Source organism: Acipenser ruthenus, chromosome 23 (assembly GCF_902713425.1).
Source record: "Acipenser ruthenus chromosome 23, fAciRut3.2 maternal haplotype, whole genome shotgun sequence".
Classification (NCBI taxonomy): Eukaryota; Metazoa; Chordata; class Actinopteri; order Acipenseriformes; family Acipenseridae; genus Acipenser; species Acipenser ruthenus.
In genome coordinates this window covers 27151622-27179353 of record NC_081211.1, presented here as the reverse complement: position 1 = coordinate 27179353, position 27732 = coordinate 27151622, and the positions used below count along the sequence as shown (strand labels likewise).

At 38.4% G+C, this 27732-nt stretch overlaps 1 protein-coding gene across 1 annotated transcript; it reads right to left on the bottom strand.

The window, feature by feature from the left end:
- Positions 1-222: 222 nt before the first annotated feature.
- LOC117413486 (glycine receptor subunit alphaZ1) lies at positions 223-27732 on the bottom strand. Its single transcript, XM_034908762.2, has 9 exons — positions 26779-27732; positions 21213-21337; positions 14180-14247; positions 10525-10748; positions 8370-8452; positions 7315-7452; positions 5750-5964; positions 5024-5170; positions 223-2734 (listed from the first exon to the last, which is right to left on the bottom strand). Exons 1-9 carry the CDS (start codon positions 26832-26834, stop codon positions 2447-2449), a joined length of 1344 nt encoding a protein of 447 aa, XP_034764653.1. The 5' UTR covers positions 26835-27732; the 3' UTR covers positions 223-2446.

Here is a 27732-nt window from a genome sequence, read left to right as displayed (position 1 = left end):
TCGCGAAATTGTCTTGTTTTACAATAATCAACAGGATCCTAGTATTCCTGCTGCTTTACTTACCATGCACAATATATATATATATATATATATATATATATATATATATATATATATATATATACTGTCATTTGTATAAAGTATATATTTTAAAAACCAAATCAAATCAATTCTATTACCTACTATATATATATATATATATATATATATATATATATATATATATATATATATATATGTGTATTTTTCTCTATACCACAAAACAAACAAATAACTTTTTTGTATTGCCAGATATACGCTGAAATACTGGAAGATACAGTATGTTCGTGAACATATATTAAGAATATCATTCAATATATTCTTAAAGATATATAATGAAAATTTGTTTTTTTAGCTTTCCAAAAAAGGGACAAGCAACCCTTTGAGAAGTAAATAACAACCCCCAGTTCTCTTAAATATTCTTTACAAAACCGAGATGTTTTTTCATTATTATTTCTCTAAGGAATTCTTTGGTTTCATAAAGAACTGGAGAGAAAATGAATTTGGCAAGAGGAATTCGATTGCAAGCCATTTAAGTGCTATAAATCTGGGACACAACGTACTGTTCTTGTCTCAGGTTAGACCCGCAACAAACAGAAACTCACTGAAAATAAAGTGCAGAGAATCAGGGGTAATATTGTGTAAGATGTAGTGAGGTTCTGGGTGTTCCATGTGCTGTGATTGTGATGCAGGTGTTTGGGCACGTCTCTGTTCACTGTGATGGCATGAACAAGAGTGATTCTGTGCTGGAATAAACTAGTCAGCCGAGTTTACAAGGCAGACACATTGGCAGAGAGCCTACAGCAACTACCACCTGTCGCTCCTTTCTACAGGTAAGGCTTACTTGATAGCCTTTAAAAAAAACAAAGTTTCTCTACCTTTCGACAGCTTTATCATTTTCACACCCAGTGAAATCCAAAGTTCAACTACACAATCCCCAGGGTCCCGGATTGAAATGAGAGCCACGCCATAATCAACACTAGGTCTAGCTCTGGCCATGCCATACAGATTGAATACAGGCTAGTATGAGAAACACAATTAGTACAGAAGGTAAAGGCAAAGGCTAGCAAGTTCACTTTGAATGCTGATGATAATGCAGAAAACATGAACTAGGGGGATGGGAATAAACCACTGAACTAACACACCAGTAAATGCTCAGTTAAACATGCTGTACAAAATGGAATCTGAAGTCCCTTGATTTGCATTATATAAAATATAATATATTATTCATGTTAAATGTACAACAGTCTTGTTATTATTATGATGATGATGATTAGTAATATTTTTAAACTGGTATGGCCTTCACTTGCGCACATCAAAACAAGCCGATGGGATTGAATAAATAAGCATTCCTCCACCCTGTGTCTGTAAGCAGCACTTAACTGAGTTTAGGCTAGGGTGATTGGATTCACGGCACCATGCATATTGCTCCTCTCTGCAATCCTGGCTGTTTGTGATTCCTCGCTCGTTCTCACACTGAACAAGTCTAGTGTCTGTGGTATCAGAGATGCCTTTTGCAAATGAAATGAAGATGAAAAGGAAATGAAGCTGACCCATCCTATACACCGAGTGGCATTGCATTGTTAAAAATCCATACAAAGCCTCTAGATATATATATAACATGGAATGACTGATATATTAACAACATACATATCAACTACATATATCAACAACAACAAGCCTAATGGTCACAGAAATGGAAATAATATAAAATGTGTTTTACACCCATGCATTAAAATGAACATACAAATGCTGGCTTGGCAACAAACAAACACACAAATAAACACACAAATAAAGCCCAGATCCACTCTTGTCAAAGCCCCCCGTCCCTACCATTTGCATTTGTAATAATTCTCATTTCATCAATGCAGGTCTGGGGGGAAGGGCTTGAGAAGAGCAGATCCATTCAATTAAAAATAAAAATAATGATACGCGGGGCAAACACTCGTATCATTTGTTGACCCTATACATTTAAATAACTCACTAATGTTGAAAGCACCGAATCACCATTGTTAGCATATCTTTCATTGCATGCCCTAAATCCAATAGCCTAACCGTGAACAGAAGTCTGTTGCATTTTAAATACACATGGAATATATTACAGTGCTTTCGTTCCTGCCCTGTTTAGATTTCTTTGTCCGCAGGCTGGTCTTGCAGTTGCGACGTTCTTGGAAGAGGCTCGTCCATCCTTCTTTAGTTTTACTGTCACAAGGAGATTCCCAGTTTGTCTTCAAAAAGTTTTATTATTATTATTATTTTTCTTTTTGTAAATATATTGCCACATTCATATTTCATGCATTTTACTGCATTGCTATTGCACAGGTCCAGAAAAAAAAACAACATCCGACACCAACCCCCAGTAATTCTCTTTTTCCCCCCTGGTCATACCTCTGCTCGCTTGCCAGCCTTACTGTTTGTGGGGGTCCTCGCTGCGGATGATCTTGTAGAAGATCCAGTAGAAAGTGTTAAAAATGAGGAAGGCGAGTGGGAAGCCCACACGGGACACTGTGTCGATCTTCTTGGCTCGCCCGATGAAGAGTTTACGCATCTCTTCCACGGTTTTCTCAGGAGGGGCGCTAGAGGGGGGGGCGTTGTTGTTGTTGCCCTTCATGGAGATCCCATCCTTGGCCTGCAGACAGGCGGGGCCCATCCCATAGGCTGTGAAACTGAAGCGACCCTCCCCAGCTTCATCCTCCTGAAACACAGGCGAACATGCAACCTGTTACAAACTCTAAATTAATTTACACTCATCATGGTCAACATACAAGGGGAGTCAACAGTTTCAAAAAAGCCACTTTTTCAATCCAAAAACAGAGGGCAGATGAAAGACTGACCAACATTTTTTTTTAGACATCAGTAAGTGATGTTTTATAGCATTACCTGCTTTATATTAATCTCATCAAAGAGTTTAATCAATGAAATAAGATTACGCCAGTACCATTGCACAGTGGCTTAACAACTTAAGTCACAGCTATCCTATATATGAAATCGCAAACAAACAGACCATTCGTAAAAACAGCATAAAAAAATGTAAACACTATAATACTCTTTCTCTTACGATACATTGGACATTACTATATTCATAAATTATGACATCACAACCTTGAATAATCAGATATAAATATCAGTAATGACATCATCCTTCCAGAAAGACCCTGGCTACCTGACTGGTGTTCAGATGTTAAACAAAAGTGCATTAACCATGTTCAACAAAAGCCAGATGAGCTGCACTTCAGATCGCTGCGCAATTTCTATTTGACATTGGCCTTCTTAATGGATGCTTTTCTCTTTGCTAGGGAGTGTAAAAACAGTACTCTTTCCCTGCTCCTCTGATCACTCATATGTCCTTTCTGTCCTTGCCTTCAAGCATCTCCAGTCATAACTTGCATTGTGCTACTGTGGATGTGTACAGTGTACATTAACACAACAACAGTGAGAGAGTGACAGGCAGAGAGAAGATATCTCCAAGAATACCACTGTTTTTCTAAAGATGTTTTACCCTCTTCATGTCCTTCAGTCGTAGCAGCTCTCCGTTTATTACTGTTCTGGATGCTCTTCTTGGTGTGTGATTAATGTGCACCGCTCGCTACGTGATAGGAAGTTATTAAAGGGAGCGAAACCTTCTTGTTCATTTCTCTGCTCGCTGTCCTTTCATCCTCTAAATCTGATTCATTGCTTTTTCCTAATTAAAAAAGCCAGAATTAAGGCTGGATTTAATTCAGATTCCAGGATTTGAAAGTAAAGCATTGCCCTTCACGTTGTGGCGGGATGTAATTCATAGAGAGAGAGAGCATGCATCCTTAGAGGTGCGACATCGTAGACCTCTTAGCTCCTTCATCCATCAGATAGAGGTTAGCTACTGACTCGGGCTCTGGTATCTTTTACAGCACCGTTCAGATTAATGATCACGCTTTGAAGGGGTGAGTGAGAAATAGGCACCGGGGGATGTGTTTGCGTGTTTTCAATTGCAATAACACTTTCTGTATTGTCCTTTGCAGTTTAAAGTTGTAAATGGTTTCTCTCCAGCACAGTCCCTGTAACTAACAGCACAAACCACCAACATCTGAAAGCTCATTTCAATGTATTTTGCTTGGCCAGTCCTGTACCACGTTTGGAGCACATTTCACATTGGAGTTACAAAACTAGCAGGAAATACCTTACACGCTTTTAAGTAGCATTGCCTTTCTTAGCAGTTCAATTCTAGGTATTTGTTCAACTGCATGTAAAAATCTGCCTGCATATGTACTAATGAGTGCAATGTTGATTTCTGTCCAGCAGGTGGTGTAAGAATCACTGCTGTTCTGGTTAATCCAGCACCCCTGTGGTATTGTACTCTCGCAAAAAAAGAAGCAGCACCCTCTTTAAGAAATAACAATGGGTTACAGTTGAATTAGAAAGCAAAGATCTGTCACAAACTATTATTTATGACTGACTGATAGCTTGTAAAAGCTGTTATCAGGGGCTGTTCCCTAGTGATGCAGAAAATATCGATAACTGTCAGAAAGGCTAATGTGAACATGTGTGGTGCAAGAGGTGCCTTGGGAATGTGTGCAGAATCTGATAGCAGACGTGCAGAAATGCAAAACTTTTGATTAAATGTGTTGGAATAGCTTATGGATTTTCCAGGCTTAGACAAGCATCTATACTGAATGAATTGCATTCGGTCCTGTCCCGACCTGTCTGTGTCCAGATCCCTTCGCTTTAGTTCAATCATAGATTGGGTTCAAAAATCTAAAGTACGAGGCCAAACTCATGTCACTGCCAAGCACCTGGCATTCCTTTTCTACGTAAATGTATTATTTTGCATTGTCCATCAATTACTTTGCATCTGTAAAATAACACAATGGACAGAAAAAAAGATCCCATTCAAGCACATTTACATAGTTTTCTTCCCCTTATCCAGTTTGAATTGCCCTGGGAGGAGCTCTGCATAGTGCGTAGGAGGCACATGGAGACTGGAATGGAGACGGGAGTGCTGGGTTACCTTGTGGTGTCGCCTGTTCCTGCGGAAACGCAGCAGCTCCTTGTGCTGTCGTGCGAGGAAGTTCACCGCAGCGTACTCCAACAGGGCTGAGAACACGAACAGCAGACACACGGCCATCCAGATATCGATGGCCTTCACATAGGACACCTGCACCAAGAGTGAGGCATTGTTAAAAAGAAGAGCAGAGAATGCCGTTGCTTATACAGGTTTCAAGACTGCTAGTGTTCCAGTGATGAACTCGTTTACAGAGGTCCCAAGTTTCATCACTGAAATGCTGGTCCAGACTATAGCTGAGAACCCATCAATGTATGAAGCGATAATGACAAACGTCACCTGAACAGTGATCTTACAAATGCAATTTTTTTTGCGGGCTGTACAATGACTGTCGCAGGTCTGCAGGTTTTAATATCAATATGCGTGTCACTTGGATGGTTTGATTTAATCCCGCTGTGCAGACACTCTGCTTGGCACCACAGTGGAATCCTATCCCATGACAGCTGAACTGCACAGGCACCACGCTTCAGGCTATTCAATTTGTACTGCACACAAATCACCCAGGTATCAACAAACAAAATGCCGGACACACCTTTCCATCTTTCGCAAGCCACCCCACTACCTTTACAGAAATGACACAGGCTCAAATAACTTGGGCTGTACTTTTGAGTGCAAAATGAGTATAATAAAGCACAGAATGACATCAGTTGTATTTTGAGACACATGGCGCACCTTTGGCAGGGAGGTCCTGGCGCCTGAGCTCTGTGTGGTCATAGTGAGCACTGTGGTGATGCCCAGACCCACCCGGGCCGGCGCTGCGTCCATGTTGATCCAGAAGGAGACCCAGGACAGGATGACGATCAGCAAGCTGGGGATGTACATCTGGATCAGGTAGTAACCCATCTGCCTTTCCAGGTGGAAACGGGCCTCAATACAGGTAAACTTCCCTAAGAGGGACAGGCAGGGAGTACAGAGAGATATTATCTTGCAATTAGCGTGAGCAGATATCCAAAGCTCAGAACCGGCCGGGACACATACATTTAAAATAGCTTTTAAAACTTTCTTCTTTCAATACCATGGGTATATAACTATTGCACTATTAATGAATGTGTTTTCATATTAAATTAACAACCAAAAAAAAAAAAAAAACCTCTGCTGCACAAACACTACACCTTCCCTTTCCAATTCGTGGGCACGTTAACTACATGTTATAACTGTATTTATTGCTATTTTAACCCTGAATTTGTATAATTTTGTATACTTTTAATGTAGTAATCTATATGAAACACATTATTGTAGAACCATTGCTATATCCACAGATCACCCACAGCTCAATCAGAGTGCTAAGGTCAAATAGAAGAAACTAAGTCAAGTAGACAAACAGTTTGTGCTACTCAATGTACTATACCACAGTAGAAACTTCATGTGACTATACAACCTATTACACCGCATCTGCATTTGGAAAATAAACTCCTTACTACTTTAAAGAATACAAAACCACACATTATTATTATTATTATTATTATTATTATTATTATTATTATTATTATTATGTTTTCATAGACATATCTATAATATAACACCTAAATGAACATATGAAAGAGGACAGTAGGCAAACCCGTGGAGATAGATCACATTATTTAAAGTGTACCTTATTTCAGCATGCTGAATTAACACTGCCTACTGAACACCAGTACAGAAACCAGTTCAGATGACAAAGCATTATGCCTGATAAGACTGGGAGAGAGGACACTTTAACGCTCTTTGGAGGCTCAGTAAGAGTCAGCAGAGCGACCAGCACAGGCACAGGCTCCAAAGGAAGGAGCTGCACGCAGTGAAATGCAAAGAGTATAGGAACGCCTCGGCTACCCAAACTAATTAGGGGGTGGCAATCAAATTGGTTTGTTCAGATAATCAGATTATTAGTGCTACAGTGTTAATCTGACGTTGTCAATTCAGAGACCTCCAGAAATAATTAGAATGCACCTCCTGAGAACTGTACTGTATGCAGTTGTATATACCAGAGATATTGTGCGAGGGCTGGTTATCATGTTGTGCATACAAAATGTGCAGAGGCTTATACACAACAGGACAAGAGAGCATAGGTGCGTCTGTGAACTTAAATCAAACTTGAGATAATCAGGGTTGTACAGTAAATATCTTCAAAAAAAAAAAAAAAAGAATAAAAAAATCAGAGACCAATGTATTAGAACATCAATTTTTGCTGACCGTTCCGATTGTTTTTGAAGAACCTCTATCTTATCAAGGTAGGAGAGTGGATTTCAGCAGGTACTGACCTGTGTTGTAGTGCTTGGTGCAGTACCGCAAGTCTTTCTCTTCTTTCAGGAGAAACTGAGGTAACGTTAGCCCATCAGCAATCTGCACGGCTCCCTTCTCATCCCACTCGAAGATGACGTCGTTCATGGTGTATCCGACTGGCGCGGGGAGGCAGAGAGAGGGGCTAGTTAGTGTGGGCCTTTCACTTCTGACAGGAAACACTTCAGCATTAATGTCCTCCGCAGTGGTCATTACCTGTAAAATAACTGACCGCAGCACCAATTCGATGTCCCAAGCCGAACACAAGGGTACTTAATTATCTACAAGTAATGACTGCTGTGGGGGATATTAATGCTATTATAAACCATCAGTGGCATCTGGTGGTCAAAACAAATGGGGAGGCAGAAAAAAAGCAGAGGCCTTGGGGTCTCCCTTAAGCCACCAGCAGCAGAAGAATCGTATTATTCTATTCTGACTGATAACACTTTTCATATCTTCTAAACCAAGCTGTCTAATTTCAAAGCTGTCTCCACCAGCCAGCAGAAAAACAGTAGTCCACCGTAATTTATTCTAATAAACTTACACACTGCCAACTTATGTTTAAAATACATCATTAATATAGCATTTAGATTTCAAGACCATGTCACTTTAACATACTTTGCATAAAATATTTTCTAAACAAAGTTGTTAAGGCAGGTGATGCCCACTATATTTAGACAATTTAAAGTATTATACTAGATGTATGTTTGTGTCGAGAGTTTAAACTATGATAAAATACATTATTTAAAAAAAGGAAGATTTAAAACACAGTTCCTGGTTGAAAGAACTACCCAGAGCCAAAGCATTCTTGATGCCGACTGCATAAAATAAAAAATACAGTAATGACATGGTGAAATGATCAAGAAAAGCTCTTGTTCCACTAATTCCCAGGTGGATCTTGCAGCTGGTTGAAACTGCTCTGGAATGATTGCCCTCTTCATCATGCTGTCTTTCTGAGATCTGTACATCCATCTCAGTACAATGGAAGATACAAATACCCTGCTGCTGCTGAAAGATAATGGGCTCGGCTACTCACAGCTCTCCAGCTGCATGATGCAGGTCTGCACATCCATGGGGAAATTCTTCAGGTCCATGGGACAAGCAAGGATTAGGGTTATCCTATCAACAACAAAACAATCCGATAAGAAGGTGTGGCCTTTATAAAACACTGGGTCAATTCACTGAGATTAGAACCAGAACTATAGCCTTGCTAAAATGTACCATGCTTGGAATAATGGTATGATTCATTTACTAAACACTGAACAACTTCTGCTTTATCAAAATGTGGAAACCATGTATCAACTCTTTAAATTAAAAGTGACATACTCAATTGTAAACACTTTGTAATTATACAATTTAGGCTCTATATTAGTATGACATACATCTTATTATATATGCATGCACAACTTCTCTATAAACTTCACCATAGTTTGGGATTTTTTAGACTTTGCTATATTTTTTGACTATGTCACAGCACCATTTTACAAGGGTTGACTGAATAGCATTTGATTTGCACATTTCAAATACAGAACTTTGCTGTTATATAAGCATGTACATTGTTGTTTGTGTGTGTGTTTAAATGGGGAAAATAAATGGTTTAAAAAATAAGGTATGAGGCCTTTTTATTTTTGTAGCTAGGCAAAAACATGATATGGCATAAAGGAGTTTCTAGACTTCTGTATATATATAAATAATGCAACACATATTGGTTTTACACAAACCAGACCCAAATGCAAAAGCCGTGCTCATTTCCTCACTGGCCACGGTTTCCAAGTTCAAGACTGGCTGCTTACTGATGGAGCGTTGAGCTGTCCCTTGTAGCTGCCAGCATTTTACAAGTTTCCATTAATTCAGCAATATCAAACAACATGGGGCCTTACTCTTTCTTCTGTTTTTAAACAGGAGATAATTATAAGGTTAATAGGGTGATATGGGTGTTCACATACTGGAGATTGATAATGTGGGAAATGTAAAGTGCGTGAAACTCTTCTCTCCTTGTTAGCACCTAGGAGATTTGCAGAGATAAGTGTCTTATGCATTCCTATCCTGCAGATGAATTTAGTCTCATATCAACCCCTGAAGTTAGTTTAAGACAAGCTTAAATCTTACAATACTCCCCTTCAAACTCAATTTCTGATGAATACGGGGGACTATGGATAGCCTTGATTCAGTGTGTAAAACTTCACAGCTGTCAGATTTGAATGTGCACTTTTGGACTTAAAAGACTTTCCTAACAGCACAGAGTTGATTCTGAGTGAGGCAAACACATTTATCAGTATCCAATAGTGTTCTCATGCTTCACTGGAATAGCTAGTTAAACGTCAGTCCCAGGTCTTATAAAAAAAAAAAAAAAACGCAGTAGGAAGGACCAAAATTTACCATTTCATTATCTGGATACTAAGTTATCATGTTTGCAGCTTCCTGTTTTTGTCTAAAACTTTACTGCATGCACTTCATTGAAGGGCTCCTATTGTACTTTCTTATCTTCTTTCTGTATTAAATTAAAAAAAAAAAAATCTTCATAGCTAAAGGTCCCCTGAAGACGACTTTAGTTTCAGCCTGGCTCCTTGTTGATAGGAGTTTACTGCATCGTGGTATTAGAGCCATTGATTCTCTCTTGAAAAATCGAAAAATCCTTAAAAACTCACTCTGAATGTTAATGTGACCCAGTGATTTGCTGCGCTTCTTTTCAATAACTGTCATGTGCTGTATTGGAAACAGAGCGGAGTCCAGGCTCGCTACTCAGCAATCAATGCGACACATTTTGACACAATTAGGAATGATGCGTCTTAAAAAAAGATTTATGGCTTTAAAGATTTTAATATTGTTCCTAGTGGTAGCGGTAGGGGCAGTGTTTTAGGACTCCACTTATAAATGAATTTAATAAATGTAATTGTAATTGAGATCAGGAAAGCCAACACTTTTAAGTCTACATAGCTGGACTGAACAGAACCTCAAGCTCTGTAATGTTGAACTTTTTTTAACGGGAACCACCCTGGGAAGCCTTGATTGACATGAAGAGCGCTCACTAATTTGTATTTTATACCACGGTGAAAGCATGGCAAAGTATAGAGAAAACCCACAGTAAATACACAGTACATAAAATCATGGCAGCAGCAACAGCAGTAGCTGTAGTGTGTTGAGAAAGGGTCTAAACTTGGGCTCCCATTCCCCTTTGTCTGTCAACTCACCTGATGCTGTATAGCACGTTTCCATTTTTAAAAATCCGAAGCAGCTTGTTGTCAGTGGTCACCTCATGGAAATTGGCTCCCTTCTCATTGGCAAAAAACAAATCTGGTTTCCAAATGGAGTCCAACATAGAAGGGTCCAGATCCAGAGAGCCATCTGGGTATTCGCTGTAGGCTAACCGCGGGTCATTCCACTCCTGTCTCAGGAAAATATTGACTCTGTAATCCTGAAATCATGGGTAGAAACAGCAGGTGAGTACAGTGAAATGGGACAATGCCTACTTTCACAGGGATGTTTCACTGCAATGACCTACAGTACATAGCAGCACTAGTTCTGGGGATTTTGGAAAGAGTTAAAAAGCAGATAAAAAGCAGATAAAATCAGCTTCAGTGTATTTAGAAGTATCTTTAGTTTTGGGGCTGTTGAAGAAGACACTAAAAGTCTGCAGGAAATGATGTGGAGTCGATCAGTTATACTCATCAATATCTGGAAAAATCTTTTTTCTTCTTTAGACACAGAGTTAAAGACCTATATATAAAACAGCTTAATTAATGCAATTCAAGCTGAGGGCCAGAACTGCTCCCGACTGCTAAGGATTTGAAAAGTTTGCTGCTGTTTTTTTTTTGACTGGAGAGACTAACTCTGGTGACGAATGACAGGGCTGCTAATGTTCTTGCTCAGAGTTTGGGATCTATGCTTTGGCCAGCAAACTAATTAAATAGCTGTTTTCTGCTATCCTGGGCCTCATACCTTTAAAACAGGGTAAACAATTAGGATAGCAAGAGGCCGGGGAGATTACTTGATCCCAATAGTACCATGAAGCTGTAGCATCTCCGCTTGCTAAAACATTGTCCTCAACAGCGCTTACCGATAGCCTCATAAACTGAGGATTTATTGATTTCCTTTGCTTTTTCTTTTTTCTCTTGTTCTGTAGTTCAGGAGAGCGGTAGTAACTGGGATCAATTGCACAGGATGTATCGGGGTAAAAGAGTGGAAAATGTTGCATTTGTTGTGCATGAACTCAATTTGCAGGCTGCAGTATTTTTGAAAGCGCTTTACTCATGTGTAGCATGAAGCGGATATGTGTTTGCCATGTTCCTTGACTGTCTCCACTTTAGTTCCCTGCCCCATTTCTGATACAATTGTGTACTTACATATATCGTGCAAAAAGATGTACACATTAAGTACATTGTAACTATGCATAATAACATTGTAAGTCAGTACACATGTGTTTACTATGTAACTACTATGTAAATACACAGTAATTAGAGACACTTCAGGTGAAGTGTTTTATTTAGAAACAATACTTGAGTGTTAGTGCTCACTTAAGGATGCTTTCTCAATGCAAGCGACAATTACCTTAGTACACTCAAATCACCTATTCAGAATAAAAGTAATTAAGAAATGTTTGTATGAAATCGATTGTGCCCTGGGAGAGTCTAGCATTTTCAGGCTTGTTCCAAACTTGATTTGATCTAAATAGCCACTGATCAGTAAAATATATATATATATATATATATATATATATTATTACATTCATCTAAAATGCTAAAGTAAAACAGTCAAAAGTTAATTGCAGTAGTGTGTTATTATCTAGAACTACAGTGCCTTGCGAAAGTATTCGGCCCCCTTGAACTTTGCGACCTTTTGCCACATTTCAGGCTTCAAACATAAAGATATGAAACTGTAATTTTTTGTGAAGAATCAACAACAAGTGGGACACAATCATGAAGTGGAACGAAATTTATTGGATATTTCAAACTTTTTTAACAAATAAAAAACTGAAAAATTGGGCGTGCAAAATTATTCAGCCCCTTTACTTTCAGTGCAGCAAACTCTCTCCAGAAGTTCAGTGAGGATCTCTGAATGATCCAATGTTGACCTAAATGACTAATGATGATAAATAGAATCCACCTGTGTGTAATCAAGTCTCCGTATAAATGCACCTGCACTGTGATAGTCTCAGAGGTCCGTTTAAAGCGCAGAGAGCATCATGAAGAACAAGGAACACACCAGGCAGGTCCGAGATACTGTTGTGGAGAAGTTTAAAGCCTGATTTGGATACAAAAAGATTTCCCAAGCTTTAAACATCCCAAGGAGCACTGTGCAAGCGATAATATTGAAATGGAAGGAGTATCAGACCACTGCAAATCTACCAAGACCTGGCCGTCCCTCTAAACTTTCAGCTCATACAAGGAGAAGACTGATCAGAGATGCAGCCAAGAGGCCCATGATCACTCTGGATGAACTGCAGAGATCTACAGCTGAGGTGGGAGACTCTGTCCATAGGACAACAATCAGTCGTATACTGCACAAATCTGGCCTTTATGGAAGAGTGGCAAGAAGAAAGCCATTTCTTAAAGATATCCATAAAAAGTGTTGTTTACAGTTTGCCACCAGCCACCTGGGAGACACACCAAACATGTGGAAGAAGGTGCTCTGGTCAGATGAAACCAAAATCGAACTTTTTGGCAACAATGCAAAACGTTATGTTTGGCGTAAAAGCAACACAGCTCATCACCCTGAACACACCATCCCCACTGTCAAACATGGTGGTGGCAGCATCATGGTTTGGGCCTGCTTTTCTTCAGCAGGGACAGGGAAGATGGTTAAAATTGATGGGAAGATGGATGGAGCCAAATACAGGACCATTCTGGAAGAAAACCTGATGGAGTCTGCAAAAGACCTGAGACTGGGACGGAGATTTGTCTTCCAACAAGACAATGATCCAAAACATAAAGCAAAATCTACAATGGAATGGTTCACAAATAAACATATCCAGGTGTTAGAATGGCCAAGTCAAAGTCCAGACCTGAATCCAATCGAGAATCTGTGGAAAGAACTGAAAACTGCTGTTCACAAATGCTCTCCATCCAACCTCACTGAGCTCGAGCTGTTTTGCAAGGAGGAATGGGCAAAAATTTCAGTCTCTCGATGTGCAAAACTGATAGAGACATACCCCAAGCGACTTACAGCTGTAATCGCAGCAAAAGGTGGCGCTACAAAGTATTAACTTAAGGGGGCTGAATAATTTTGCACGCCCAATTTTTCAGTTTTTTATTTGTTAAAAAAGTTTGAAATATCCAATAAATTTCGTTCCACTTCATGATTGTGTCCCACTTGTTGTTGATTCTTCACAAAAAATTACAGTTTCATATCTTTATGTTTGAAGCCTGAAATGTGGCAAAAGGTCGCAAAGTTCAAGGGGGCCGAATACTTTCGCAAGGCACTGTATCTATAACTGTTAATGACATATGTAATAACCTGTTTATAGCTATCCAAAGTGACTTACAGAGACTAGGGGGTGAATTATGCATCAGCAGCTGTTGCTGCAGAATCACTTACAATAGGACCTTGGTTTTACATCTCATCGGAAGGACGGAGCTCAAGGAGGTTAAGTGACTTGCTCAGGGTCACACACAGTGTGTCAGTGGCTGAACCGGGATTTAAACCAAATATAACCATTAATGGTATTATAACGCATACTTAAATTAACGTTATACCAACTTGAATACAGAGGTCAAGCCTTTATTACCACCACCAAAGGGTTATATACAGGATACATGTTGAGCTTGGATTTCAACCCAGAATCCCAGTGCTGCATTAGCACCAAGTGCAATGGCTTTCTGCATGTGATAATGTTTTCATTGAACTCACCATAGTGGTTTCAGCTATGGAGCCAAAACTGTTGATAAAGATGTTGCATGTGACATTTACTGGAGGTCCTATAAAAAAAACAGAGAAAGAAAAATTATACACACACACACACACACACACACACACACACACACACACAGCTAATTTAGCAAATAAATATTCTTCTCCAGAACTAAATTGCTTTGTGAACATTACCAAGAGAAATAACCTGATATTGGTGTTAGAATATTGATTTTTTTCTTCATATAAAACAATCTTCTGAAATTGCCCTGTTTCACTTTTGATATTTTAATATCCCTTTATTGTGTTATTCTTCTCAAAGTTTTAGTTTTGAATTAAAATATATATATATTTTTTTCATGACACAGGGGAGTCAGTAGATGTTTTAAAATGCATTTTAAGGTTAAAGCTGAATTTTCTTCTCGACTTCAAGAACACTTCATTGGTATGTTGCCTGGCTTTTGTTTTATTTTTTTGCTCTTTGGTGGTTTAAAGCTTTGAGTTACAACCACAGAGAAATGCAACAAAAAATGTAGGACAACTGCAAAAAAACATGACCCATTTTACTCAACTGCTGATTTTGCTGCCTCAGCAGAATAATGACTCTTCCATCGATTTCTATGAAAGAGTTTGTGGCAAAGCAGAAGCCCTGCATGTATAAATAGTGTGTGTGTGTGTGTGTGTGTGTGTGCGTGCGTGTGCGTGTGGTTTTGGGTATTGGGTTTAAATAAAGATTAATTAATTTGTCAGAATGGCCACATGTATATAAAGGAAGCAAAACCCTTTTTTAGAGGAGGAGTTTAGTGTGAGTTTGTGAACTGTGTGGTGTATTGTGTGCTGTAACTGTCTGTGCTGTTGTTTCTTTGTTTGATTTGAGTTTTGTTAATTAAAGTGTGCTTTGCGTGTAAAACTGCAGCTTTCTGCCTCTGGGTCTCTTTCCTGTCGGTAAGCAGCCTTGGTCGTGACTCTACCCTGCCACAGAGTTATATAACCCTTGAGACACAGAAAGAAGAATGCAGGGCTGTTGTTTGCAAAGCAGTAGGATGGGTGGAAATGGCCTGATATTCATTAATGTGGTCAGACAATCTATTCAGACACATCTGTTGCAAAAATCATGTGCAATAACATTGCTTAGTTTTGTTGTAGTCTTGATAAAAGCCTCCAAATACAAGCAGGCAAAACTTGAACTCTATTTCCACAGGCTGATTTGTTGATTTCATTTTTAAGCTGTTTTCTTTTCTGAAGGAGCCGAGGTGTATTCATTTAATAATTTGTCATTTTCTGACATTCTCTGTAACGAGTGACGCAAAACATAGGGGGAAACAATTGCTTGGCCGGCCACTGCAGCTCGATTCCCATTTTCACATTATAAAAATCCTGGGCTCATTACAGTCGCATGGTGACTCAGCGCACCCAAGTACTGCCCTTTAGTGTGTCTGCATGCCACTGTCTCGGGCCAGGGAGTGGAGCTCGTCAGAGAACCTAAAGCAATTCAGAATAGCAATTATTTTTCTTTTCTTTTTTACTCAATACTAGACATGCAAGCAGATCGGTTAAGACTTCTGATTTTTTTTTAATTTACAAATAAAACACACACACACACACTGACACATACACACACACACACACACACACACACACACACACACACACGGTACAAGCTCCAAGTCTCCTGATACTCTTCTCTTTATTATTTGGATCTGTTATGTTTATGATCTAATATCCAACTGGCAACCGGCACATTGTAATGACTCTCACTTTAATGTGAAGTGGAAATGCCCTGAGAGGGAAAATGTCATTGATGTTAATCAGAAATTAAATCATATTGAATACAATTGCAATGCAGCAGATTTCAGCATGACTTATAATGGTTCTCAAGCATTAAATATTGAAACCATTCTCCTCTATATCTGTAGGCCGCTGCCAATCCCATTTCTCCTTTTTATTGCACTGATAAATATTCTGTGCATGGATGGAAAAGTTAAATTAATTCTACACACACAAATACGTTGGTCAGAATACATATAGCAAGTTTTAACCCACATTGAATTGGCCTCAGCTGAGCCCTGGAATATGTGCTCTCCTAAGAGAGCCTTGTTTAGTCCATGACTGGACAGAGACAGCCTGAGATCTGATTTGTAATATTAACTCTACTGGGCTCTGATGGCTGGAACAAGCATCCTAAAGACTATGAACAGTCATGAGACCTTTGATCATTGCTGGCCTAGGGGTGATTTCTTGGTCTCTTGCAAAGTCATCTGATCAATAAATAGGTTGAAATGAAACCTGTAGCCTGAAGGTGTATGGCACACATAATATCATTGCACTCCTCTTGTTAACCTGCTGTCCCTCGTCAGCAGCTACAACCATTCAACACGAGGAAGAGAGAAGGGGTGAACATCGAGTGAATTGGAAACTCCATCTGCCTAAACATTTTATTTGAAATCTGGAAGGTATATAAACCACAGCACAGAGAAGACCATAAGACTAGGGACCACAATTGACTTGTTAAATGTTAAATGATGAGAGATTTTTTGAACATTATTATCATTATCATGAATCAAATACAAAAAAAGCAGATTCACCTGCGCTTGGTTTATTCCATTCATTTGAAGTTTTCCTTAAACACTCTTGTACCAGCTTAAAAGTAACTGTGTTGGGCCTTGAGGGGACAAAAGAGCAAGACAGAGGAAAATAGAAAACAGGACCCTGACTCCAGAACAACCTCCCACGAGTATGCACACTAGCAAGAAATAAATGCAAGGGCAGCTTCAAGCACGGGGGCCAACTGTTCAGGTGCATCTGCTGCAGAGCAGGTAAAAAACGCTAATGCTGCTGTTCTCTAACACCTGTCAAAATGAAAGCACTTTAAAAATGCAAGGGAGGTGTATATTCAGTTGTGAGGTACACAGATTTAAAAAAAGGCACAAACTGGGAATACATTTTCTAATGGCTGAGCTTTAAAAAGGTGTCAGATTACTGCATTAAAAAGCCATACGCACTATAAGGTTAGTGGCAGCACCAAAATTCAAATTTAACCCCAGGGGTTGTTACAAGAATATAATATGTTGACGCGTTCTGGCGTTACTCAAATTAAAACAGAGTCCACAATACTAAACAGCCAGGTTAGCATTCTTCTTTTTACAATGCTCAACCTCCATTGCTTTTCAGGTTGATAAAAAAAAAAGTCCTATCAAAACACTGTTCAGGGGTCAGTAACCTCGATTATACCTTTAGGGATTATAATAACTGTAAATACAACAGCAGCACGGTAAGCCTTTGCAACCGTGCACTGCACTGATATAATGCTCATGTCAGCATATAATGCCTGCACATTTAATAGGTGCATATATGCTGTAACTAATAACCTTCCAGTTTGGTAAGTCTACCCTAATACAATGTGCAGTACAAGGACAGGGTCATTGCTGTTCATGGTCCATGTCGCGAGGTAGTGGGGAATGACTAACAAACACCTGGGGGAAAGAACCAAGACATGAAGTGAAATCCTGAGTTTGTTTTCATCCCACACGTGTGTTGTTTCATTGAATGTGTATTTCTTCTTGCCTAGTTCTTCTTCCCAACAGCAAGGAACAAGTCAAGATGGATTCTGAAGTCCACCTGAGCTGTTTCTTAATGCTGTAAATGTGGAGCATGCTGGTTTGTTAAACAGGTAGCTCAGGGTTAATCAGAATACACGTGAGTTTAGAGTGGACTAGACGAAAACGATTCACTCAGGATTCAATAAAGCTCACTCACCAAAACATTTCCAAATTTGTTCCATTTAATTACTTAATGAAGATCCCAGGGGAAGATAAACAACGGCTAATCTGTGACTCAGAAGCTGCTCGGCCAAACAAAACATGACGATGAAGAAGACAGGATGTTGGGAAGATGATGAGATGAGAGGAGGGTGTTTCCAGGATGAGTACGATGGGGGTATGGAGAGACAACCCATTTTTTTTGCGAGTAGGGTTACCTGAAAGAAATGAATTCACATTTATTATACAGTTCAGGTGGGGTTTTTCAATGATTGAGGTATTGGCTGGGGAAAGAACTGTAGTGAGGGGTTTGCAATAAAGACACTGGTTCATTTTGATTCATTGAAAGCCTGGTTGCTGTGTTAGGTGATGGCACTTTCAAGGAAAGCCTGTAATGAACTCCCCTATGAATTATTCATCTTTCCTCACAAATTTTGAGAAAGTGACCCAATTTAAGTACATTGGTGGCGTTGTGTATATTGATAATTAATGCTATCCAGTCTGGTTAGCTTGTGTTCATTAAAAACAATGAAACATCTCCCTAGTACCAGTGGGAGATACAAGCTGCACACATTTTATTTTTAGCACTGGTTTAGAATGTAGGATATAGACTAATAAACAACGTGTCGTATAACCAGATAGTATATCAGTTGGTTTGGCATGAACGCAGTGGGAAGCAGTTTGGCTTACAGAAATGTTCCTGTTATATCTGAATGTTTAATGACAACTTTTCAGGGTAGGATCACAACACTAATCCATCAAGACTACATAATAGCATTTTAATAGCGTTTTCTCATTCTTTTTTCATGGGCATCTGAAAAGACTGGAGGCTGCATTTGCATTAGCGGAGGATTTATTCAAATTTAAGCCACAGAAAATGATTCTCTAGTACGTGTGCATGTTGAAAACTTCAGCAACTGGGCTTATGTAATGAGAGCTGGAGAGACACCATACCAAATGCAAATACCTGATAATATGGCATTGTTGCTGTACTGAGACAATTGCATGGGCTGTGGCAATAGTATTTGGTAGAATTTTGCATTGGCCAGTTCTTACTGTTGAAATCAGCTAATACTGTTCAAATATCCCAGTGCTAATGTACGAGTACACTTTAAATACAGTTTTAGGCTCTCTTTTGGTTGTATTGTTATGGTTGGGTGCTGGTTAACTGGCCTCTTTCTGCACTATCATAGAGATTCATCTAAGATTCAGATTGGGTGATTAAAAAAATGTATATGCAGATGCAACCCCTTGTTGTCTGTTCATTGCATTCATCTATAGTTAGGTACGTTCACTGACATACAGCTATGGCCAAAAGCTTTGCATCACGCTATAGAATTAACAAATGTTGCTTCATCAAGTCGAATGAAACCTGCTGAATAATGGTATGTTAACATATTGAATTACACACCGCTTTGTAGTTTTCCATATACTTAATGAAAAACTGAATACATAAATACTGTACTACTATTATGGCTTCCGGTAGACTTTTGCGATATCATTATATATATACATATATATATACATTATTGAAGATTATTTGATTATGTTGTCTGTAAATGCATGAAAATACAAATACCAAGATTTGCTAAAAATTGCAATTGATCAAAATGTAATTCCTGTAAAAAAAAAAGGTTTTCTTACCTCCTCACAGCTTAATTGTTTAACTTTCACATGTTTTCTTGCAATGAGAGCATGGTGTCCCTCCAACACACCTACAGGAGCCTCGGATCTAAAAACTAGTTCACTAGACTCAGGGGAATATTTGGTTTCAATGATAAAGACAATATGAGGGGAAATCGCCTTCTGCTTGCTGGTGCCAAAGGAAGGGACTAGAGGAACTGGCATGATGCAAACTTTAACATGTTAAAGAAGCTGATATAATATCCTAAACTATCATCTTTAAAACGTGTTATTTAAAAAAAAACCAATGTGGCTATAGAGGTTGAAAAAAGGACCAGTGTTTGACCCTTGATAGATTCAAACGCACAAATAAATGAGGTTGTTATTTCAAAGAAAGAATACTGAATGTGTAGGGAATCGATTATTAAATTATGAAAAGTCATACAGCCTCTATGATTAAGTTCAGCTGAGTAAGTCTTACATAACCACGTTTTTCTTTTTTTCGTGCATCTAGTTTATAATTGGAATTTCTATCCATGTACAGTAAAGTTATTTGATGATCAAAATCTCTAACACTGTACTGTTGTCCCAGAACAACATGATGTCCTGTTTATGTTCTTTTGATAAATACATGAGTGGAGAAGATCAATGATCTAGAAACAAGCAAATAAAAGCGCTCAGTATACTGCAGTGCACTGTATATTTACAAATGAAATGGTAGTAAATCCATCGCTGTCATTCATTGTGTCAGCTTCAGAACAACTTCACATTGTGAAAGAAAGACACCAAAAAAAAAAACTAAAAATAAACTAAAAACCAGCCCGCAACAGTAAAGTTTTCATGGAACGTTCTGAAGAAACTGTCCATGGCAGTGCTTTTCAATCTGGTGCTGATGTACATTGACAAGGTTAGAGAAGGAGAGCCTAACTGTTTCAGCTCCAGTCCATATATGACCACGGGCTAGTTTAAAGGGAACCTGGCAGACCGCACAAGGGAGAAGAGTGCCATTGAAAACCCCAATCAGCATTATCTACTTTATCAGCTCATTGTTGTATTCTTTTTAATAGAATTATCTACTACCCCAAATAAAATAAGTCATATTTATTGAAGTAGCATTTAATACTAATGAGATCGCAGAAACCTGGACTGCAGTGTGAGTACAGACTGAACCCCCCCCCCCCCCCCCCAACATATTGCTACACGTGTGTTTGACTGTTACCGATTAGAAGACAGCTTCTCACTACGTGGGGAATCCAAATTATAAGAAATTAAAAAAGCTTCCCATATTCAGCATCAATGATGATCAGTGTAATTTCTCTCCATGCTGGGACACTCTTAGCTTCAGGCATTTTTGTTGCTGTTTTGGTGCCATACCATCAAATTAGCAGAGCAGGTGCTAATTTGATGATGTGCGCTTCTCAGCACCAGGAGTTGAGAAACCTCATATCACAATAATGAGGCTTTCTTGAATACAATCACAGCTGTCTGAAAAGACACCAAAGGTTCACAGATGCAGAATCTGCCCGTTACAATCTGTATTCCCAGGCTTCTTTCTCTTATTTTCTGGCCTTGTGTCCCCAGGGGGCGCAGTGTTTGGAGGTCTGGCTGCAGCCCTGTTTGGTACCTGGAGGTGCTTGTGGAGTTATTCCTACCTTTGAAATTGGGTCTGATTCTTGCATCATAGCCTGACACTTTGCCCATGAGGTTGTCCAAAAACTCAGAGGGGGACATGGGGGTGGTGGGTTTACGAGCTGCTGCTTCCTTTGATGCTGCCAAACTGCAAATAAAAAAGAGAAAAATAAAATATTTTTAATATATATATATATTGATATATAAACTTGCCATTTACTGTACCATGCTTTCCACAAAAGCATTTCTAATTGTTAACCATGCATTGCAAGTACACATGTATTTACTAAGTCAGTACTATGTAAATACACAGTAATTCGAGACACTTCATGTATAGTGTTACCAGCTAATGTACAGTAGGATCACAGGCACCAGTGTTTGTCCGTCACCCATGCGGCTCTGTCGATACTTCAACTGGCCCGATACAGACCGACTGGAATCCCAATTAAAGGCATGGTAAAGTATCTATATTTCAATACATGTCAATATCAGGAGAGGTTTCCTTATAAAATCTGATACTTAGCATTTAAAGTGACCAAACCTTTAAGAGTTATTTTTATTTTTCTGTATAAAAAATTATGCAGCTTAAAGTGAAAAAAAACCCACATGTGACAATTTAAGTTATCAGTTCAAGTGTGATATGTCATTTCACAGTGGACACAGAGCGTATGTCTCATTGTGTGAAGGTATAAGACCCCAGACAGTATATATGGTACCTTTCAAAGTGGAAACCTGTTAGCTCCTATTACAATCACAGCCCTTCAGATAAAAGAAGACCAATGTAAGCATTCCTCATGAGGATTTACACTCAACACACCCTTCCCTTCTGCTTCTTAGAAGAATACAAAAAGAAAGTTCTCAATGCTTCCAGCACATGCACTGATTTTTTTTTATTTTCTTTACTATTTTAAATTAACAACAATCTATTGGACAGAACCCTTCTGCTTTTGGAGCAAGAAAGAATACCAGTATATGACGATAACACGTGAATGATACAATTACAGGGGAAAGCTTAATGCTTTAAAACACTTGCTATAGTTTACTGCTATTGATAATGTTCATAAACAAATGGTGCATCAAAACATTTATAGCAGCATTATTAATTATGTATGACCATGTTTATAGATGCACTATTAAATATTTACTACGGATCCTTAACTAAAGTGTTACAGATGATTTTATCTCACAAAGCCACTTTGCAGCTTAGAACTTGGTTTCAGGAGACTAGATTTCAGGCCACTGCATGGCACACCAGGGGAGACTTGGAGTTTGATACAGGAAAGTTGTCTCAAACTAGGTCACACAGTCTCCTAGAATCAGGTTTCAAGCCACTGTTCCTGAAAAACTGGTTTGTGTTCCCTCAGCTTAACTGAGAGGAATAGTTCTAGAGAATGTTGTGTGTTTGATGTCTCTTTATTTAACAGATATAATTCAGAATTTTTGTTCTTCATATTGTATCATAGGTAGATTTGTTATCTGTTTATACTTAAATATGAATTCAAAACAATACATGAACAAATAAATACATAAATCAATCAATAAAAAGCCTTTTTTAAACGTTCAAACTCTGATGTCGTGTTCTATGCATGGGATGACATCACTGAACAGAATGCTCAGTAATGGAGTTTTCAACGATTGGTTTCTCATATGTGATTTATAAAGGCTAGACTATGAAGGGATCATCAGTAATACACTAATTTATTTGTACAATAAACTGTCTTTGTCTCCACTGATCAATAATGTACTATCATTCAGCAGATGCTAAGAATGTACTTGCCTACAACTGATTGTAATGGAGAAGATATATTGTTTTTTCCCCCAATACTCATTCATTGCAATTGCATATTGTACTACAGTAGTTCTGTGTTTTCTCAACACAGCCCATTGATACAAAAGTGTGTGCACACACACAGCATGTGTTTCCAGTTGATATTCGATGTGCTGTTGTGTAGTTTATGGTAGACATGATTTGTTAGAGGATTCTGTCATGCAATCCAGTCACAATATAATAGACTTGCTGTACATTGCACAACGGTGAGTTTGTTATGCAAATTACATCACTGACTTGCATTCTGTAATATATAAATCAGTTTAAAGGACACATTAGTTTGAACCATACCACATGAAGTAATTAGGTACCAAAAAGCTGCAGCATTTTTTTAAATCTATAGTATTGCATATTCCAAAGTGAAGTAAAAACACAAGTAAAGCAACAACTGGAACCACTGGTGTATGGCATCTTGAACTGGGTAGCAAGAATACTCAAGTCATTGACTTACAGACAGACAGACAGTGATCAAACCCAGCGAGGTCAAGCCCACTCAAACAAGCAGATGATTCTGTTTGGAATGTTTGATTCAAAGCAATCAACTCCAAATGGATTGATTTCTTGAGCAAGTAAACATAGTAAATGAGACAAGCATTAAGGTCATGTGATTCAAGGAGCAGGGATACCTGCTCAAAAGACACGTGTGCAACATTGTTACATCCTGGCAACTTTTTACACTTATACCTTTAAAGTCTGGTTCAAAGTTATTTTCAAAATGGCTACTCTAGTGCACTGATACTCTATTAGGAAAGCATGTCTGCCAGGCCTGTATTGTTTCCATGACAGCGCCTGGAGCCAATGAAAGGCCCAGAGTGGAATCACCAAGCCTCCCAGGACCAATCAGTGGCAGACCTGAAATCATTTTGAAAGCCATCCAACAAGTAAACTGTTTGGAGTATCTAGGTAGTATCTGGGTAGTATCTGGGGTATCTGTAATATGCTCTTAATCACAAGGGGAATAAAAAGAGACATTTTAAACCCTAATCTAGTGAGTTTTAATTCTATCATTCTTTAATCTCTCAAGTAACAGAAAGCAATAAGGAGAATGCCAGCACAGCTAATAGACAGGTTTAAGGGTTGAAGGGTCCTTTCTGAGTCTGAGTATATCTCATCGTAATAATCATCTCTACAGGGTTACCAAGCCCATGCACTTTACACACACACACGCACACACACACACACACACGCACACACACGCACACGCACACGCACACGTACACACACACACATAAATATAAATACTATCTGACTAAATGTAACTGTGCAGTTATGATTCAACAAGCATTGAATGTGGAAACCATCGTTCACCTGATTCCAGGGGTGTTGCTGTTAACTAGTCCACAGCATGGTCAGGTAGCATGTGACCTAGTCTTAAAATATCATTAGGGAACGTACTCAGTTGTTAATCTGCCCATTGTCTTTGTCTCTTGTTGGTGCTCCTGGGTTAATTGTGAGATAAGCGATTCATTAATTAAACTGCTCTCCTCAAAATGATCTGAGTCAAGTGTTTTCAAATAGTTGTGTGGGTGTTTCAGCAGCCAAGCACACTTGCTAAAATAAACTGTCACTTTTTTGATTAAAATGGCAGTGTTAGCATGAAAATTCTTCTTCTTCTTCTTCTTCTTTTAGTAGTAGTAGTAGTAGTAGTAGTAGTAGTAGTTGTTGTAGTATTGCAGTAAATGAATCACAAGATAATAATGTATCTAGGCTGTTCAAAACAAACAATGAACAAAGGTATTTTGAGGGATGTAAAGCTAATAAAAATAGAGGAAATCTGTAGATAAACTCCAATCCTATTCAAGACTGTAACATCCTGAATTTAATAAATAAATAATGATGATTTTTCACCTTAGCAAGTGGCAACTTAATTTCCACAGCCATCACAAACAAACCGTTTCACTATGGATACAGTTAATTGAGATAGATAGGATTTATTGTTACAAATTATATACAACAAAATGTGTGTTTCTAAAAGTATAGCATGTCTGTGTCTAATAAATCTTCATACTACAAATAATGAAATAGAATATAATGTTTCATGAGGGAATATTCAAGATACATTAGCAGTTTGTATACAATCTGTATGCACCAGCTGCATTCCCATTGACAGTGTGATCAATGTCTGGTTATAAATCTGCATTCAAAATGAGGTCCGGGCCAAAATGGATTGGAGGGGAGATTTCAATTAGGGCAAATTGTGCAGTGTTCAGCACTGAGAACTTAGACGGTGCAATATCCTGATCCAACTTCATTAACTAAACGGTGTGGTCAGAATACGAAATAATGACTGACAACTCAAATTTAAGCAAAATAACAATGATTGATTAAATGCAACAGGGCAGGACTCCACTGACTATATATATATATATATATATATATATATATATATATATATATATATATATATATATATACACACATACATACATACATACATACACACGCACGCACGCACGCACACACGCACGCACGCACGCACGCACACACACACACGGTCCTCTATATTTTATTAAAAATATATACAAATGGTAAGCAGTGCATACATAACTACATGGCTATTATCTAGAAGATTTGACAAAGGCACCTTATAATTGAAATTGAGGGTCTGGCCTCAGAGCCTAGGACTAGCAAAGTCAAATACTGCATCCTGATTATGTGATTCAGGATAGGACTCTGTATATTCACAACACAAAGAATATAAATCACAATGCACTGCTTTTGTTACAAGAAAAAAACATACAATAAACATTTCAATTTCATGTTTTATAGCTGATCTCTGCATTCCTCAAATTACCAGATATATAAAAAACAGAAGATGAAGGCATTGTATATTTTAATAATAATAATAATAATAATAATAATAATAATAATAATAATAATATAGGTAACTTTATTAAGAGATGTAGGAATGAGTGTCCTCCTGATGAGTATCATTGTAGCTGCTAACCCATTTACTGTCTGGTTTATACCCTAAGCCATGAACCATAATGTAAAATGCCCTGGTACGACCATATGCCTTGAAATGTTCAAACATGCACATTTGCTACGTTGTGAATCGAGTCTATCGTCTGTACAAAACAAATTTCATTAAACACAGTATGCTCAACCTGCATCAATAGAAATGCATAACGTTTTCACTCATATTGGTGAATTGATCTATGCGTATGATTGCAGTGCAGTACTCCATAACAAGCTATCTATATACGCAATAAACTTAAATTCAAAAACAAGACACAACACCCTTCATGATAAAAACAAATGACCATTGCGGTGAAAGCACCACCGACACTTTGCGGAATATTAAATTATAACACGTTGCTATTGATAGTGAAGTTTGATAAAGCATTACTTTTGTCCATGGTAAAACATTCTCCACCACTAGTTTTCGCTGTTTGCTCAAACTCAGCCAAGCTAAGGAATTCAGCACTGCAGTCAGTATCTAAATCAACTAATTACAGTCATAGTGCAGAACAACCCGTAAAGACAGTAATTAACTATTTTAATGGAGATACACGTCAGCAATACATAGCCAAGGGAAGATAAACATTATTAGATGCTGGTTAAATAGCAACACCATTTTCTCGACATTTTGTTAGGATAAATTATTATTATTAAAGCATTCTTTAAACGCTTGGAGAATGTGCTCAGCATTATTATTATTATTATTATTATTATTATTATTATTATTATTATTATTATTATTATTATTATTATTTTCATGCATTTTGCTAACACGAACTTGACAGTTAAGTAAGACTTACCTGAAAAATAATATTGTCTCCCACAGGTAGATCCCAAGTGCGTTTAGCCGGTACATTTTTGCCAGTTCTTGGAAGAACCAAAAGGGTTGCTGTGCGCACTGACTAGAGGAACTCCTGTGTGGATATCGCTCTTCCAGGGTGAGCAAATCTCCTGTTTCTTATTTCAGATCGCAGCAGATTGGGATAATTTAAAGATGAGAACCAAAAAGAACGTGTGTAGCGAAGTCCTCGGCACCCTGGACCTTGATTTGCAACCTTGTTGTGCAAAGCGCTCGTTTCAGGACCATGGACAGAGATCGAATACCAGGCACCTTGGTTAAGATACTGGCTTCCAGACTCTGCACGCTGGGTATCTTTACAGAATTCTCGATTATTATTATTATTATTATTATTATTATTATTATTATTATTATTATTATTATTATTTTCTTTTTTCCTTCTTTTTGTGTTTTTGTATTAAATGTTTAATTTAAACCCCAAATAGACCATCCTTGCTGTCCAGTCACACATAGTTACATGAATCCCGCTGTAGCCGCTTGCTGCTGTATTGCAGATGGTCTTATTTTCGTGACGGTTAAGTCCCCAGTGTAGCTTGTTATTGCTGCACAGAAAGTGTCCCATTGTCTGGGTGAGTTGGGGAGACGCAGTCCGTGTCAGATTTCATATTTTTTTTACTCTCATCGGTTAGCCAGCATTTCTCTGGGTTTTCTCGATATAGCGCGTTCACCTTACACGGCCTACATTACACCGGTTAAATGCATTCAGACCCTGTCAATTTCTTACTGCAGTCATCTACTAAACTCAAAAAAAACACTTCACTGTCTAACACACGCCCACATGCAGCGTTGATTGGGCCGCACATTTCACAGGCAGACTGCGTGCATGCTGATTGGAAATACTTGTTGTCAGTCCGTAGATTTAAAAAAAAAAAAAAAATAGTTGTTGAGAATGCAG